The sequence below is a fragment of the Alnus glutinosa genome, chromosome 1, assembly GCF_958979055.1.
Source record: "Alnus glutinosa chromosome 1, dhAlnGlut1.1, whole genome shotgun sequence".
Lineage (NCBI taxonomy): Eukaryota > Viridiplantae > Streptophyta > Magnoliopsida > Fagales > Betulaceae > Alnus > Alnus glutinosa.
The window spans coordinates 37,291,303-37,308,006 of NC_084886.1; the positions used below are offsets into that span (position 1 = coordinate 37,291,303).

At 38.7% G+C, this 16,704-nt stretch overlaps 1 protein-coding gene across 2 annotated transcripts in view; it reads left to right on the forward strand.

The window, feature by feature from the left end:
* Positions 1–16,704, forward strand: part of LOC133879922 (uncharacterized) — a 33,258-nt gene that overhangs the window by 12,455 nt on the left and 4,099 nt on the right. For both annotated transcript variants that reach the window (XM_062318739.1, XM_062318747.1), the window contains exons 6-19: positions 218–327; positions 502–579; positions 677–783; positions 2,367–2,461; positions 2,549–2,664; positions 2,859–2,962; positions 3,040–3,117; positions 3,326–3,404; positions 3,629–3,797; positions 4,960–5,030; positions 5,219–5,299; positions 5,381–5,451; positions 15,832–15,928; positions 16,047–16,106. In XM_062318739.1, the coding sequence (XP_062174723.1) occupies positions 218–327; positions 502–579; positions 677–783; positions 2,367–2,461; positions 2,549–2,664; positions 2,859–2,962; positions 3,040–3,117; positions 3,326–3,404; positions 3,629–3,797; positions 4,960–5,030; positions 5,219–5,299; positions 5,381–5,451; positions 15,832–15,928; positions 16,047–16,106 (1,316 nt within the window). The remainder of the gene's footprint in view (positions 1–217; positions 328–501; positions 580–676; positions 784–2,366; positions 2,462–2,548; positions 2,665–2,858; positions 2,963–3,039; positions 3,118–3,325; positions 3,405–3,628; positions 3,798–4,959; positions 5,031–5,218; positions 5,300–5,380; positions 5,452–15,831; positions 15,929–16,046; positions 16,107–16,704) is intronic.

Sequence of the window (16,704 nt, forward strand, 5' to 3'; positions counted from 1 at the left end):
TCAATCTTCTCTTACTTTCTAAGGGAGGATAATTTTTTAATCAAGGTTATCCTACCATTTTGCCTAAGTACTTATTTTTACTTTTCTGTTCAATTATCACTGACTATATATTGTTCATTACCTGTTTTCCAGACATTTTCTTCTCTTTAAAAAGAATACGAATTGAATTAAATTTCGTAAGGCTTTAGTGATGTTTACTTTCATGTGAATCCTGCAGCAAGTTTTGATCGCTCTGGGAGATATGTTATTACTGGTTCAGATGATCGCCTTGTAAAAATCTGGTCAATGGAAACTGCGTATTGTTTGGCCAGTTGCCGTGGACATGAAGTGAGTCTGGACAGTCTATAGACAAACTCTTTTGCATCCTTTGATCATTTGTCACATTCAGGGCCAAAAAAGAAAGAACGAAGGGGCTTTTTATTCCCCATAAAGTGCACCTCTTTTTGGTATGATTTTTCATTATATGTCAATAAATGTAACATCTTATTTTATGCTCATAAGGGTGACATCACTGACTTGGCCGTGAGTTCCAACAATGCTTTGGTTGCATCCTCTTCAAATGACTGTACCATTCGAGTTGTAAGCTTCGTTTATTACTAAATAAAAAGTTATTTTTTTCTTTGTTTCTGCTTTTGGATGCTTATTGATTATTGATTATTCTCCTCTTTTTTGATAGTGGCGTTTGCCAGATGGGTTTCCCATCTCAATTTTGAAGGGGCATACTGGAGCTGTTACTGCTATTGCATTTAGCCCCAAGCCTAGCTCTGTGTACCACCTTCTATCGTAAGGCAGATTCATTTGTTTATACATTTGTGTTTGTGTGTGTGCGGTGTTGTTAATTTGCTGCAGATAACTTGGTCTTCCGTATGACTGTTGTTTTTCTTTTATGCATCACAATGGTTCTTTTTGTTTTTAACATTTGGATTGTTCTTTTTTTGTTTTACTACAAATTTGACTCTCGACTACTTTGAAGATCCATACCCACTAGGGGGAATGCACACCCAAGGGGCCAAATGACTAGGTCTAATTTGTTAGCTTGGTTTTGGATGACTTCTTGGACACTTCTGCATCACACACTGGATCATAACAGTTACAATGCAGAGAATATTACAGCTGTTGCTATTGAGTGCTACAAGTCGATGTCCCCTTTTGGGATTAGATATAGATTCACAAAAAGTGGTTTTCAGGCCTTTTAATATATAGGAAAAATATGAGTATTATACTATTAGTTATATTTGTGTTTTTTTTTTTTTTCTCCTTCCATTCCCTTGATCATTTGCTAGCATATTCATTTTTTTTTTTTTCTCAAAATGGGCTATTGTTTGGTACACTATTAAAGCCATGGGCTGCGATGCAATGTTAAACCAATTTTCCCAAAAGCTTAAGATGATAGGAAATTGTGAATTTAATAATTTAATGAATTTTTTAACACTTCCCCTCACACGTGTAATCAAATCCCCCTTAATAAGTGAGGCTCAACACATAGAATATTTAATTAAAATTGGGGTAACCTGTAGAGACAAGTTTTGAACTCGAGACATTTGCTTTGATACTAAATTAAATCACTAATTATCTCAAAATTTTAAGTTGATAGGAAATGATGATTTTAATAATTTTAATTAATACTTTAACACGCGCAAGTGTGTGGATTCAAGTCTTGAGAGTGACCACACTATGCAGAAAATGCTGAAAGGATAGGACCATACCCAAGCACCTCCCCCAGGCTCCTTTTAAGTGGGAGCAGCACTGGGTAATGACCTTTTTTCTGGTTTTGTGGGATAGCATCTGAAAACCCCTTCTGTCCGAAGTTATTATTAAAAAATTTACTTGTGTTCTTTCTATGCTACTCTTCCTCTCGTTGTGTTTGTTTGTTAAATTTTAGTATTATAAACTTTGGTGCATACAGCCTTGGCATCAGTGCAACTCATTTATGATTTTTCATCTGCCATTTGAAATTTAATATTTTTTAAAAACCAGGACATATCTAGTCCTTTACTCTTTGTGCTTATTGAAGTTCGGAAGTGTTGTTTTATTATGTGATTATAATATCTTCTACTATGAACCAATCAATCATTTTGGCAAACATTGAGTCTCTTTTGCTTCTTGGGTGTTTGTTGGGGGCTTATCTTTGTTTATTTGGGTTTTTGGGGCTTTTCTTTGTCTTTTGGCTTTCTTTGTTTTTGTGGGCTAGCTGGGTTGTTCCTCTGTATACTTCCTGTGTACTTAGGGCGCTTTACGCTTTTTTTAATAAAATCTTCTTACTTATAAAAAAAAAAGAGTGTTTTTTTTTTGTACATTCTTCTGTCTTTTTTTTTTTGAAGAAAAAAAATCTAATATATCTTGCTGTGTATCCTTATTCTGTGCAGGTCATCTGATGATGGAACATGTAGGATATGGGATGCTAGGTATTCCCAGTTGAGTCCAAGGATATATATTCCAAGGCCTTCAGATTCTGTAGCTGGTTAGTTGCTTTTTCAAGTGCCCATGTGATTGACTGACTGATTCATTGATGTAAAAAAGTTATTCTGGCATAACTGATTGGCTGCAGGAAAAAACAATGGTCCATCCTCAAGTACTGTTCGACAGGGCCACCAAATTTTCTGTTGTGCATTTAATGCTAATGGAACTGTCTTTGTCACTGGTAGCTCTGACACTCTTGCAAGGGTACATCAAACATATCTACTCTGGATTATCCTGTATTTATGCATCTTCTGCTTATTATTTTTCCTGTTTCACTTTTTTCTTTTAAGTTATTGTCAGTGTTTTCTGCAGCTTTTACTTTACTGCATTATTTTTCAGACTGAAGTTCATCTAAAGATATGAAACTTTTTTTAATATAAAGAACTATATGCTTGCAGGTGTGGAACGCTTGTAAACCAAATGCAGATGACTCAGGCCAACCAAATCATGAGATAGATGTGTTATCTGGCCATGAGAATGATGTCAATTATGTGCAGTTTAGGTTAGTTTGGCTTGGTATATTGCAAACCATCATTAACAAGCTTTTTCATGCTGAAATATGTTACTCTTACATTGCAGTGGATGTGCTGTAGCACCTAAATTTACTTCTGCTGACACCTCGAAGGAAGAGAATGTTCCAAAATTTAGGAATTTCTGGTGTGTTTCTTTGTTTCTCTGTTTTTTCTTCAGGGGTTGGGGTTGGGGAGTTAAAAGCAGCATGTTATGTGGCCTATCCTTCTCTTTATTTGTGTTCTTTATTCAGCTGCCTATTTAGATATTGTATTTTAGGGTTAAATGTTATTGCATATTTTTTCATTTAATATTAGCGATTTAAAAAGAACACACGTTATCCATATGTTTCCAGGTTCACTCACGACAACATAGTTACCTGTTCTCGTGATGGCAGTGCAATTATTTGGATTCCCAGATCGCGTAGATCACATGTAAGCCCTCACCGATGATTGATTGACTTTCTAGTTCTTGTAGCCCTTTTCTTTTCTTTTCTTTTCTTTTTTTCTTTCTTTTCTTCTAAAAGATTGTTGTGAGTTAACATGTATCATAATTGACTTCCCAACTTTGAAGTTAAATTTGGTCAGTTCACTTTGGGTAAAAGATTTGCCTTATGTGATTTTCAGATAGAAAATTGTATTTATATGACATTGTTCAGGGGAAAGCTGGCCGTTGGACAAGAGCTTATCATCTCAAAGTTCCACCTCCGCCGATGCCTCCTCAACCTCCACGAGGGGGTCCTCGTCAGAGAATGCTTCCAACTCCTCGTGGTGTTAATATGATTGTTTGGAGCCTAGACAATCGCTTTGTCCTCGCTGCTATCATGGGTAACTTTGCTCACTGCTTTTCTAATTTAATTCTTTCAATTTCCAGAATGTGTTGCTGGCACTTGCTTGAATGGGTGATTATTGTTCACATCAACTCAAATTGAGTGCATTGACAATACACGTCCCAAGTGGTTTGTATGGTATTCAGGAAAAGAGTTCATGCTTGTGTTAATTATGGCTTCTTCAATCTCTAGGCTGCTTGGGCTTTGGAGTAGATTGATGTGACAATTAACAGGATCATGCTCTTTAAGGAGAATAGGAATTTCGTGTTCATCATTGTCTGGATGGGTCATTATTGATTGGCTAATTGTGCATTCCTCGTAAACACTAGAGTGTCCCTGTTCCTCTCCTTCCCTGTTTATCTCCTCAAATTTAAGGTAGTTGTGGGGAGGGATTAACCCTTGATGGAAGTGTTTTAGGAGAGGCTATAAGTTCACAATGGTAGTTGTAGAGGATTAATTTTATAATTATTCCTTTTCACTGGATTAGCAGGTTACCTGCTTGACCTGTTAAGTGGTAGCTGTGGCAGTTTGAATAGGCTAGCAAATCTAGGTTCAGCATATGACATGCAGCGTTTAGCATGTCATATTGAAGGACCTTCTATGCGCTTTCAAAACTGGGGGAGTCCAGTTCATGCTTGTTTCCTCCAAGAATAATTTTGAGTATCAGGTTCTTGATTGATCAATCGTCTCAATTTTCTAACACTCTTGGTATTGGAGGAGTCAGATGGCAGGTGATAAATACGCAATAGGAGGTTTCTCTTGTATACTTTCTGTGTACTAAGTTGCGCACTTTTAATAAGATTGATTTACTTATAAAAATGAAAAAGAAAAATCTGTTTGATTTTCTAATAATAACAGGTTGAAGCCACCACTTTCATCTAATGGTTCTTTGCTGATCTAATTTAAATTTTTATTATTATTCTCTTCTTTTTTTTCCCCCTTCTTTGCAGCTTGAAATAAAGCATTACCTCATGCATTTGTGTATTACATCTTCAGTCTGTTCACGTGCACGTCTCACATGTAATATGAAAGTAAAAAATTTATGTTTGACTGATTTTTAGGAACTAAGAGTGAGCAGCATTATACTCTTTTGTTTCTTTTCTATGGAGGCATAAGTTATATTTTAGCCATATGATTTTTTTTTATTTTTTGTGACGCAGATTGCAGAATATGTGTTTGGAATGCTTCCGATGGTAGCATAGTACATTCTTTGACAGGTCATACTGAATCTGTAAGTGGTTTAATCTGATGATCTTTCAAACCAGCAAGCTTCCCACTGCTGTCATTAGACCTCATTATCTACTGATGGCTTATGCTCTGCTTTTTTGTTTGAGGATGCGTTAAGATGGATTCCTTTATTCAAGAAACTTACCAGGTGATACAGAATTATATTTCTGACTGCCAACTTGTTTTTGATAGACATATGTTCTGGATGTTCATCCCTTCAATCCGCGGATAGCTATGAGTGCTGGTTATGATGGAAAGACCATAGTGTGGGATGTAAGTTTCTAGTTTCTTTATTCTCAAAGTTTCTTATAACTTTCTTTGTTTACGGAATGATCTTATATTTTGTGATTTTAGATATGGGAAGGTACGCCTATACGGATATACGACATTTCCCGATTCAAGCTGGTAGATGGGAAGTTTTCACCGTAAGTGAATGATGACAAATGCTTGGAGTAGAACGTATTCCTGCCATTAACACTACAATTTGTTTTGGTCTCCATTAAAATCAACTTTGAAGGGAATTCCATTCTTTGAATGTTTACGCCTCCCCTGTGATATTTTGCTTTCTGGAATGTCATTAATATTGTCCGCACTTTGTATTATTACATGACTAGATGTTTCATAATTGAATGTGATCTTAGTCTTAACTCATGCCTAGAAGTACCTGTTGCCATTTATAGATTCTTCACTCATATTGACTTGCAGATCTTGATTCTATTTTGCATTAGAGGTCAATTATCAGTTGGCATTTTCTTTCAAAATCTAAAGCTTTGACATACTAGTCGATAATTTTTTTCCCTTCTAGTGAGGGTGTTCTTAAGTTTTCCTACACTGGTTTCTTAGCCTGTTACATAGATCAACTCCCAATGCTTATTTGTTTGGAACTATAGCATCCATAGTTTTTCTTTAAGTAATGCCAGAACTAATGATATTCAATCTGGAAAATTCTCACTAAAGTCTTATGTCATGTGTTCTTTTCTGAGTTTAAGCAATTTTGAGCAGCCATGTTTTCTAACGTTGTAGAGAAAGTAGTATTGCTTGGTCTAAAGGAAGGCAAGAAAACCAATGATGAGAGGTTGCTCTTGGGGCTGTGATTTGTGAATAGTGTAGCCTGTGGCTCAGGTTTTGAATCTTGACAGAGGAAGTTATTGGAATAGTCTAAGTTGGAATTTAGAGAAGTCATGTAAATGCAGGAACAAGATTAGGGAAATGGAGTTTTTAGAGCAAAATTGGTTACAAAATTGAGATAAACTAAAAGTAGGACAGAGATAGGAGCTAGAGAAGCCTATGGCATGTCGTGATATGTCCCTCACCACTCACGAAATATTTTGGTTTCTTAGATTGACTTTTTGTGAGCTTCTTGTTTTGCTCATGTCGAAATACTCAGTTTTTTGCTGGATAGTACAAGGGAGGGGACATCCCAAAGAGGATATCTGGAAAGTTATTCCTACCCTTTTAATGTAGAGCATTTGGAGAGAAATGAATAGTCATATTTTCGAGGATAGTGAGACAAATGTGCTATTTCTAAAATCTTCTTTTTTGAGATCTCTTTTGGTTGGGTTCTTGTAAATTTTCCTAACTTTGTTCTCTACAAATTTGGTTGATTTGATTAGCTTTTTACATTGTAGCAGTTCATAGGGTTGAGTCCCTATTGTATACTTTTCATATACGAGGGTTTAACATTTTTTTTCTCAATAAGATCTGAATTATTCATCAAAAAACAAAATACTCCTTAGTTTTTTGTGGTAAAAAAGAATGTGTCAATTTAATCATGAGATCTACAAAGATATGATTCAGCTAAGAAAACAGGGAAAATATTTTTTGGATTGTGGTTAGTTTCTGTATGATATCAATAGCTGGTACACCTCTTGATGACCATCTTTTCTGGTTCTATCCTAGGATGCCTTTTCGTTTTGCCATATGTGTGTAGCCAATTTTCCTCTTTGTTAAAAGACATTAATTTGACTAAGAACCTTTTTTTCTCTCTCATCGGCGCGTGTCGATAGTTTCTTTCTTCTATGCTTGCTCTTTTGATATTGGTCACATGCGATGGGTTTCTTGAGCTGGTTTTTGTTGAAGCTAAAACTTTTGAGCTCTCAGTAGTAGAAGGGGGGGTCTCTTCTTCGTTTGGGCAAATGGAGCTGAAGGATTTCCCATATAGTGTTGCTGGGTAAGGTGAGTGTTGCTTGGTTGATGTCCACGATGGAGTAGTTGGTTCGTAAGACAGAGGGGACCGAGTTCTTCACATCCTCAAGGGATGGGAGGTTCCATTGTTGTACAGGTGGGGTGAGGAGGGGTTGGAGAAGCTGAAAACATGCGGTTAAAGGCTGAAGGGTTTGTGAACAGGGTGAGACAGAGTGGTGGACTTCTTATCATTTTCAAGGCTCCCTGAGCTTCATTTTGGCTCTTAAACTCAAGGCATTGAAAACTAATTTAAGAGTCTAGAGCGAATAGGTGTTTGGTAATGTGGAGACCCATGAAAGGATTCTTTTGGATGAATTCCATGTTCTTAATGGCTTAGAGGAGGAGAGAGCTTTATGTGATGAAGAGAAGTTGAGGACAAATAAAGTTATTCGTGATCTGAAGAGGGCTATGTAATTGGAGGAGATGATTTGGAGACAAAATTTGAGAGTGCTTTGGTTAAAAGAGGGTGACAACAGCTAACAGGTTGAAGATAGTGTTAGAGAAAGTTATTTCCAGTTCTTAGAATGCGTTCATAAGGGGGAGACAAATTTTAGATTCGATTTTTGTAGCTAATGAATTTCTTGATAGTTGAATTAGATCAAGGGGACCTGGTGTGCTTTGTAAATTGGATCTAGAAAAGGCTTCTAATTGTGTTAATTTGGATTTTCTGTTGTATCCTTTGAGAAGGTGTGGCTTTGGGGAGAAGGTGAGAGATTGGATAGCTCACTATATATCTACGGTGCATTTCTCGGTGTTGATTAATGGTTCTCTATCTGGATTCTTTAATAGTTCTCGCGGCATGAGACAAGGGGACTCTTTATCTCCTCCGCTATTTGTGGTGGTCAAGAAGGCTTTGAGTAGAATGTTGTTTGCCTCAATGGATAGGAGGCTCTTATCAGGTTTTTCGATGGGGTCAAGATCCTAGTATACCATCTCTTGTTTGTAGACGATACCTTGATCTATTGTGAGGCAAATTGAACTATTTCTATCATTTGCGTTGTCTTTTCTTATGTTTTGAGTTTGTCTTAGGGTTGAAGATTAACTTAGCTAAATCGGAGTTAGTACCTGTTGGTGTGGTGGATAATATTGGGGGTTTGGCTTGTATCCTTGATTGTAGGGTGTCCTCTTTGCCTACAAAGTGTTGTGTCTTCCTTTGGGGCATAAGGTTAAGTCCATATGGGATGGCATTCTTGAAAAAATGGAACATCGTTTGGTAGGTTGGAAGAGACTATTTATCTAAGGGTAGTAGGTTGGCTCTGATTTAAGCATACTCTCCAATTTTTGCCCGCTTATCTCTCTTTTTCCTATTCTCGTAGGAGTTGCCAATTGAATTGAGAAACTTCATAGGGATTTTCTGTGGGATGGAGTTGGTGACAAGTTTATATTCCATCTAGTTAGTTGGTCTAAAACTTGTTCTCTAGTTTGCTATAGTGGATTGGGGGTGAGAAATCTGATTCAATTTAACCGAGTTCTCTTGAGAAATATGATAGCATGAAGGGATGTTGGTGCTCTAAGCCTCTAAGGAGGTTGTTGGTCCTTTCGGGGTGGGGTTATTGCAAAATGTTAGGAAGGGATGGGGAGTATTTTTTAGATTTATCAAATATGAGGTGGGAGAAGGATCTAAGATGGGTTATTGACATGATTTGTGGTATGTAGGTCATCCTCTGATGGCCTCTTTTTCGGTTTTGTTAAGAATTTTCTGTTGTAAGGAGGCGTTGGTGGTGGATCATGTACAACTCCTTAATGGCAACCTTCAATGGAATATTTTTATTTGTGCATGATTGGGAGGTGGATTTGGTTGCTTTGTTCTTTGATCTTTTGTACCTTTTCCTAATGCAAAGAGGTGGTGAGGTTAAAAAGGCAGAAGTTCGAGGTGAGATCCTTCCACCATGAGCTTTGTACTCAAGTTGCCCCCCACCCCCCTTCTTTTACTTGGAAGAACATTTAGAGAGTAGGGCTCCTTGGAAGTTGTGTTCTTTGTGTGGATGTCGGTGTTACCTAAGATCTTAACTTCGGATAACTTGAAAAAGAGACACGTCTGATGCAAGAGAAGATGGACATTAGTGTTGGTTTATTTTATTTATGCATGTGTTTTAGTTTTCCGTTTCAATAAGGATTGGGTTTTTTCCTTTTCCAATTATGCATGTGTTTTAGTTTTTTTTCTTTTCCTTGTTAAATTAAGAGTGTATCCTAGTCTATATAAGGGATACACGTTCAATGGAATAATTCAGTTTTTTAGTATCAATAATATTTTATTCTTTAGAGTTATTCTCTGTTTGCTTCTTTGGGGCGACTGGGGTCTTTCTCTTCCCTAATCGTTATTTTCTCTCTTCCTGGGTTCCCTTTTTAGTCTTCCATTCTTAACTTTTGCTACTATCATACGCTATTAGAACAATCTTAGTTATTTCTGGAATTAGTATTAAATTGTTCCATTGAGTGTGTGTATCCCTTATATAGACTAAGATACACAAGGAAAAGGAAAAAAACTAAACAAATCCTAATTGAAAAAAGAAAACTAAAACACAAATGCATAATTGGGAATGGAAAACCTAATCCTAATGGAAAAGGAAAAACCCAATCCTTATTATTGAAAAGGAAAACTAAAACACCTGCATAAATAAAATAAACCAAGACTACTTTCGGCCTTATGCTGCATCAGTGTCAAGGTGCGGGATTGGTGTTGTATGTGTAAAAGGAGCGGTGAGACTATTGATCACCTTCTTCTCCAATATGAAGTGGCTAGAGAACTGTGGGTTGCGATCTTCCATCTTTTTAGTGTAGAGTGGGTGCCCAGAAGGGTGGTGGAGTTGTTGGCTAGTTGGAGATGTTAGTTGGGAAGTCGGTGCATTTTAGAAGTTTGGAGGTTGTCTCCTTTGTGCTTAATGTGGTGCATTTGGAGAGCGAAATGTGAGGAGTTTCGAAGAGTGAGAGATCGGTGATAGAGTTAAAATTGTCTTGTTCAAATCTCTTTATGCTTGGTTGGCGGTTATTAACGCACATTACAATTTTGAAGTTAATCAACAACTCCAAAAGTCCTAGTAGAACTCTTAATAGATTATCCGGTTGATAAGGTTCATTGTAATTAGAATACTATCTAGGTTAGTGATTCTTATCTAGCTATACCTGAATACTAGGGATAACCTTTATCATGTAAATCATGGTAGTCATAGATATCTTGTAATCTTGTAAACTCTATTTATACTTCAATACATGCTCACTAGATGAGTAAGAGAGAAATTGAATTATTCAGTCAAAGTATTGTGTGATTCTATATGGTATCAGAGCCTTCATAGACTAATGTCTTCTCCCTTCCTTTGTTTTTCACTCGTCAACATGTCTGGATCCACTGCCTCTTCCCCCACCCGTTCCACGCAAATCCACCCTTCCAATCCTTCCGCTTCAAATGTGGTCTTCATTGTTCCGAATATGAACCACAACCTGAATATTAAGCTCTCCCACCAACTTCACTAGCTGGAGAACTCAAGATGCATTCGGTTTCTGGATGGTACCTCTCAACCTCCAGCCTAAACCATCATGAATACAAGTACTGCTAAAGGTGCACCTGCAACCATGGCAAATCCGGAGTATCTTGCCTGGTGTCAACGGGACCAGATGATCCTAAGTGTGCTGATCTCCACGCTCACCGAGCCACTCGTAGTTCACGCTATTGGCTGTCCCACGTCTCACAAACTCTGGACAACATTAGTCACGATGTTTGCTTCTCAAGCACGTTCCAAAGTTCTTTAGATTCACTATCAGCTTGCCACCGTCAAGAAAGGTGGTTCTTCCATTATTGATATTATCAGTCTTTTAAATCTGTGTGACAATCTTGTTGCTGCCGGCCAACATCTCAACGATTTTGAGAGTGCCTCTTATCTCCTTGCTGGACTTGGATCCAAGTATGATCCGTTTGTCACCTGTCACTACTCGGTTGGACCCTCTTTCCTTGGATGAATTGTATGGTCATCTCCTTGCTCACGAGATGAGGATTGAGCATCATCTTTCCCCCACCGAGCCTTCCCTGCCAGTAGCTAATTTTTCTGCTCAAACTCCTATGCCCCGTGGACGTGGTCGCTCCTTCTATCGTGGTAGAGGACTGTCAACTGGCGACCGTGGCAGAAGCACCTATTTCTAGCAAGATCAAGCAGCAGCTCCCTCCCGACCTATATACCAACTTTGTGGAAAGATTGGCCGTACTGCTCTTTGGTGCTACCAACATTCGGATCCAGTCTTGGTTGCTTCTCCTCCTCAAGCTTATTACTCCTCTCCATCTCTGCCTTCTGAGGAGAATTGGTATCCGGATACCGGTGCCACTCATCACCTAGCCAATGACATTCAGAATCTGAACCTTTCTTCCGAGGAGTACAATGGACAAGATCAGATTTGCATAGGCAACGGTAAAGGTTTGTCTATTAAACATTCTGGTTCTGCAACTATTTCTCTATCTCATAAATTTCTTCTTAAATTGCTACTTCATGTTTCAAATATATGCCGAAATCTCCTTTCAGTATGTCAATTTGCCTTTGATAATTCTGTTTTCTTTGAATTTTATCCCTCTTATTTTGTTATCAAGGATTGCAAGGCCGGGATTCCAATCCACCAAGGTCAGCTTAAAAACAGCCTCTGTCAACTCTTTCCTCCACATGTGCATCCATTCACTCCTCAAGCACTTGGTGAGAGAACCTTTTCACAATGTTGGCACAAACGACTGGGAAATCCAGCCCTTTGGATTGTCAACCTTGTTCTATCCAAGTTTCAGCTTCCAATTTCAAATAAAAAGGCACTCCAACCCTGCAAAGCCTGTCCTCAGGCCAAGGGGTATCAGTTGCCGTTTTCTCTTTCAACTACTAGTATTTGTAATCCTTTGGAATTACTTGATTCGGATGTTTGGGGACCTTCACCAACTCTTTCTTTAAAAGGAAACCCCTAGGGCTTGGTTTTCTCGTCTTAGTGGGTAGCAGCAAGTCGGCTGTTTCTGTGGAATTCTCAGCCGTTTCTGGTGAACCCGACGTGAAGTTCTTGACCACCTCCTCTTTTTGGTTTCTTGGCAGTCTCTCGGGTGTTTCTCGGAGATTTTGTTTCTGGGTGTTTCTCGGAGGTTCTATTAGTAGTCTCTCGGAGTTTCTGGGAGGTTCTGTTCTAGGGTGATTTCCGGTGGGTTCTAAAACTGCTCTTCGACAGTTTCTGTGGAGTTGGGACTGGGCTATTGGTCCTGTTCGGCGTGCTTGGAGCGTGATACTAGTGGGTATTGGCGTGGCTTGGAAAATCCAGCGTGGTTCTGGTCCTGTAAGGCGAGTTGTACACGTTCATTGAGAAATCTTTTGGGGTGTGATCCTGTGGAGTGTGTTATGTGGGTGGATGTTTTGATTGATGCGGTACTGTGTGATACTTCTGTGGTGTTCTGGTTGCCCGATTCTCCGATTTAGGTAAAAATGAGCTTTTCTGTGGTACTGTAGGAGATTGTTGGGTGTTCTGGGTATAACCGTGGTGCGTGTTATCCATTCCTTGGTCTGTAGATCGTGGTTTTGGGTTGTGCTCGGTGATTCGAGTGTTGGCGCTCAATCTGGTTCTCGTTTCAGGATTTTGGTGAGGTTCACTATGGTTGAGTTTCGGTGGTCCTGGGCTGTTGGTGCGTGGTACGGTTCTGGTGTTCTTCTGTGCGGTTCTATTTAGACGGCGAATCAGTGGAAACACTCGCGTGATTCTGGTTCGGTGGGGTGAATTTCTGGTCGCGTGGATTTCTCGTGAATTTCTGGAGTGGTCTTCTCTCGTAGTTTTGATCTCGATTCTGGAGTGGCAGATTGGTGTGGTTCGGTGCAATCTTATTTGTGGTTCAGCGTGTTGGTGTTATTCTGGTGCGGCGTGGTGCAGTGTGTTTTGCTATGGCTTCGTGTGGTGCGGTGCTTTCTCCAAGATTTAAAATAAATTAAAAAAAAAAAAGAAAAAAAAGAAAAGAAAAGAAGGTAGGAAGCCGTAATTTGGGTGATTAGAGAGTGGGTTTCTGGTGGGCGCTCCTCTCTTCTGTGTGGTCGGCCGGTTCATGCGGTCCCTTGGTGTTGTGTCATTTCACGGTGAGCGTGGAATCCGGTTTCATTTCACGGTTGTGAAATCCGTTGACGTGGACCGGTTTCGAATGAGGAAGCCCCTTTTGGTGCGGCCGATTCTATGTGAGCGGCCGATTCTGGTAGTAGCCGATTCCTATCAGTGATTCTGGGTGTGATCTGATTCCTATCGGTGATTCCAGGTTTTCAGGTTCTGGGTATGATCCGATTCTGATTAGTGATTCCAAGTTTTCAGGTTCTGGGTAGTAGCTGATTCCAATCGGTGATTCTGGATATGATCCGGTTTTGATTGGTGATTCCAGATTTTTAGGGGGAGTATTCCCGTTCAAGGTTTTTAGGGGGAGTAGTTCCCGTTCAGAGAAAGAAGAAGAATCAAACTCAAGATTTCAAAATCTTCCATCTTGAGGTTGAGGGGGGATGTTAGAATATATGGAAAATATATTATATTTTCTGTATTTTCCTTATTTGGTTAATATTGTAATATTCTCTATTTACGGGTTAATTGTAATCAAATCATGGGGATTTGGTTATCATATTAGTATTTACCCTAAACCCTATAAATAGAGACTTTTGTATTGTAGACAAAAAAAAGTTAATGAGCACAATGTAGCCCTTTGGGCTTTACCCTGTGGACATAAGTCATAGACCGAACCACATAAAATTCTCTGTCTCTTGCTTCGTTATTATTCAGTCCAATTTGACAAGCTAATCCATATTGGATTCCGTGGCTCCAAAGCAGATACTTCATTATTCATCTATGCCACTCCTGCTGTTACTATGTATCTCCTCATCTACGTGGATGATATTATCATAGTGTCCTCTGTTCCAAGTGCTTTTGATGAGTTATTACAGCTTCTCAGCCTTGACTTTGCTATAAAAGACTTGGGCACTTTCCATTACTTCCTTGGCGTTGAAGTTCTTCCTGTAAAAGATGGTACCTTGTTCTCTCAACAACGATATATTCGGGACCTATTACACAAAACCAACATGGAGTCTGCTAAACCAGGAACTACTCCCATGTCCACATCATCGGTTTTGTCCGCATTTACGGGTGATCCTATGGAGGATCCTTCTTTATATTGAAGCATGGTTGGATCACTCCAATACTTGTCCCTTACTCGTCTAGACTTGGCATTTTCTGTCAACCGTGTTTGTTAATTCATGCATCGACTAAGAAAGCTTCATTGGCAAGCTATCAAGACGATCCTACTGTATCTCAAGCATACCATCACTCATGGGCTATTGCTACAGAAGACTTCTTCGAATACTCTTCAAGCTTTTTCAGATGCAAATTGGGCAGGTTGTCCTGATGGCCGCCGCTCTACAGGAGCTTATTGCGTTTTTCTTGGCTCCAATTTAATCTCTTGGGGTTCGAGAAAACAATCCAGTCTCTTGGTCATCCACAGAAGCTGAATATAAATCTGTTGCCAATACTGCCGCTGAACTACTATGGATCAAATCCCTTCTACAGGATCTCAGCCTACAACTTCATTATCCACCGAAACTGTGGTGTGATAACATAGGGGCCACCTACTTACCTGTCAATCCTATTTTTCATGCAAGAACAAAGCATGTAACTAGTTGCTGCCAAGTCATTAGAAATTCTCTTCATTCTGAGTTCTGATCAACTAGCAGATGTGCCGACCAAGCCTCTAGTCTCTAAACGGTTTCATCTACTTTCTTCCAAGCTCAACGTGTGTTCACCCCCATTGAACTTGCGGGAGGGTATTAACACACATTACAACTCTGAAGTCAATCAACAACTCAAAGAGTCCTAGTAGAACTCTTAATAGATTATCCAGTTGATAAGGTTCAATGTAATTAGAATACTATCTAGGTTAGTGATTCTTATCTAACTATCCTTACTCAACTAAAAGGCAAGGAAAGGAAGTGAGGCTACATCCTAAACCTAAGTACCTGAATACTAGGGATAAGCTTTATCGTGTAAATCATGGTAGTCATAGATATCTTGTAATCTTTTAAACTCTATTTATACTTTAATACACGCTCACTAGATGAGTAAGAGAGAAACTGAATTATTCAGTCAAAGTATTGTGTGATTCTATAGCGGTGTACAATAGTCATCGCTTCTCCAGTTTTTCAGAATTTTAGACATGTTCTTTTCTCCCTAACTAAGGGATCTTTTTTGTATACTTCTTTAATGAGATTGAATTACATATTAAAAAAAAAAAAATTACGGCCCTAGTTAGGCAGTGTGACAGTGATATTTCTTACCAGCCCAACCGGTTGGGTTAAGGCATTTCCATGGGTCGATGTAGTGCTTGCAACTCAAAAGAATTGAACCGAGAAAGAGCTTATTGGATTATTATTATTTCATAAGATATGGGCCTTGATTAAATGCATCCCAATGTTATGTTATTCTTATTCGGTGAAACATTTTTGACATTATATTCTGCAATGTTGCTGAGATGGAATCTGTTACGATACTAGTTTTCTGGAAAATAATATTAGTAGACATGATATACAATTTTATTTTATTTTTCTTGTAAAATTCAAGTTGATTTTTCTTGCTGATGAAATTTCTTTATCTTTTGTAAGGGATGGGACATCAATTATACTTTCAGATGATGTTGGTCAACTGTATATATTAAACACAGGCCAGGGCGAGTCCCAAATGGATGCCAAATATGATCAGGTACTAATGTATTTTGTAAGCAACCCGCCACTCCCTTTTTCCAACCCTTATCTTAAAAAATAAGAAAAGGTTTTTGCCGCTCTTTGTGGTGCTTATTTTGTGCGCTCTTGTTTAACAGTTCTTCCTGGGTGATTATCGCCCCCTTATTTATGATAGCCATGGCAATGCACTTGACCAGGTTAGTTCATTATTGGCAATTTTGGTCATAGGTGATCTCTTACTTAGTTTCTCCATATTTACATTATGGTTTTTTTTTACTAGACATGCAAACTCTGTTGCCCAAGGGGAAAAAATGACATGCTAATGGTGGTGCTGTACTTCTTTAGGAAGTGACGCAGTATTGGCTATGCTTGCTGTATATTGTTTGCTAGCAGTTTTCTTAGCTGAATGGACTGCTTGAATCAAGTGCAATTTTTGGTTCTACATGCCCTTGAAATTTTTTTTTTTGGTTCTTGATCGTGCTGATACGTTCACCCTGTGCCTGCTAGATAGATTCTTGGTATGTGTGTCTGAGAGAGGGTTGTTATAATAGTGTTTGGAACCAAACCAGCCTTCGATTATGTATTCTTTCGTCTTTGGAATATAAAATTGAACCCAAGACGGATCCTACTCTTTGTTCTCTCGGTTACTAGAGAGAGAGGGAGGGTGTTTATACATAAGAAGGGCTTATGACATAGGATTTGGCACTTGGGTGCTAGTGCTTTCTTCTTCCTTGATACATGGATTAGGAAACTTACTACAACTTATCAAATATATAGATCTTAACAATTTAACTG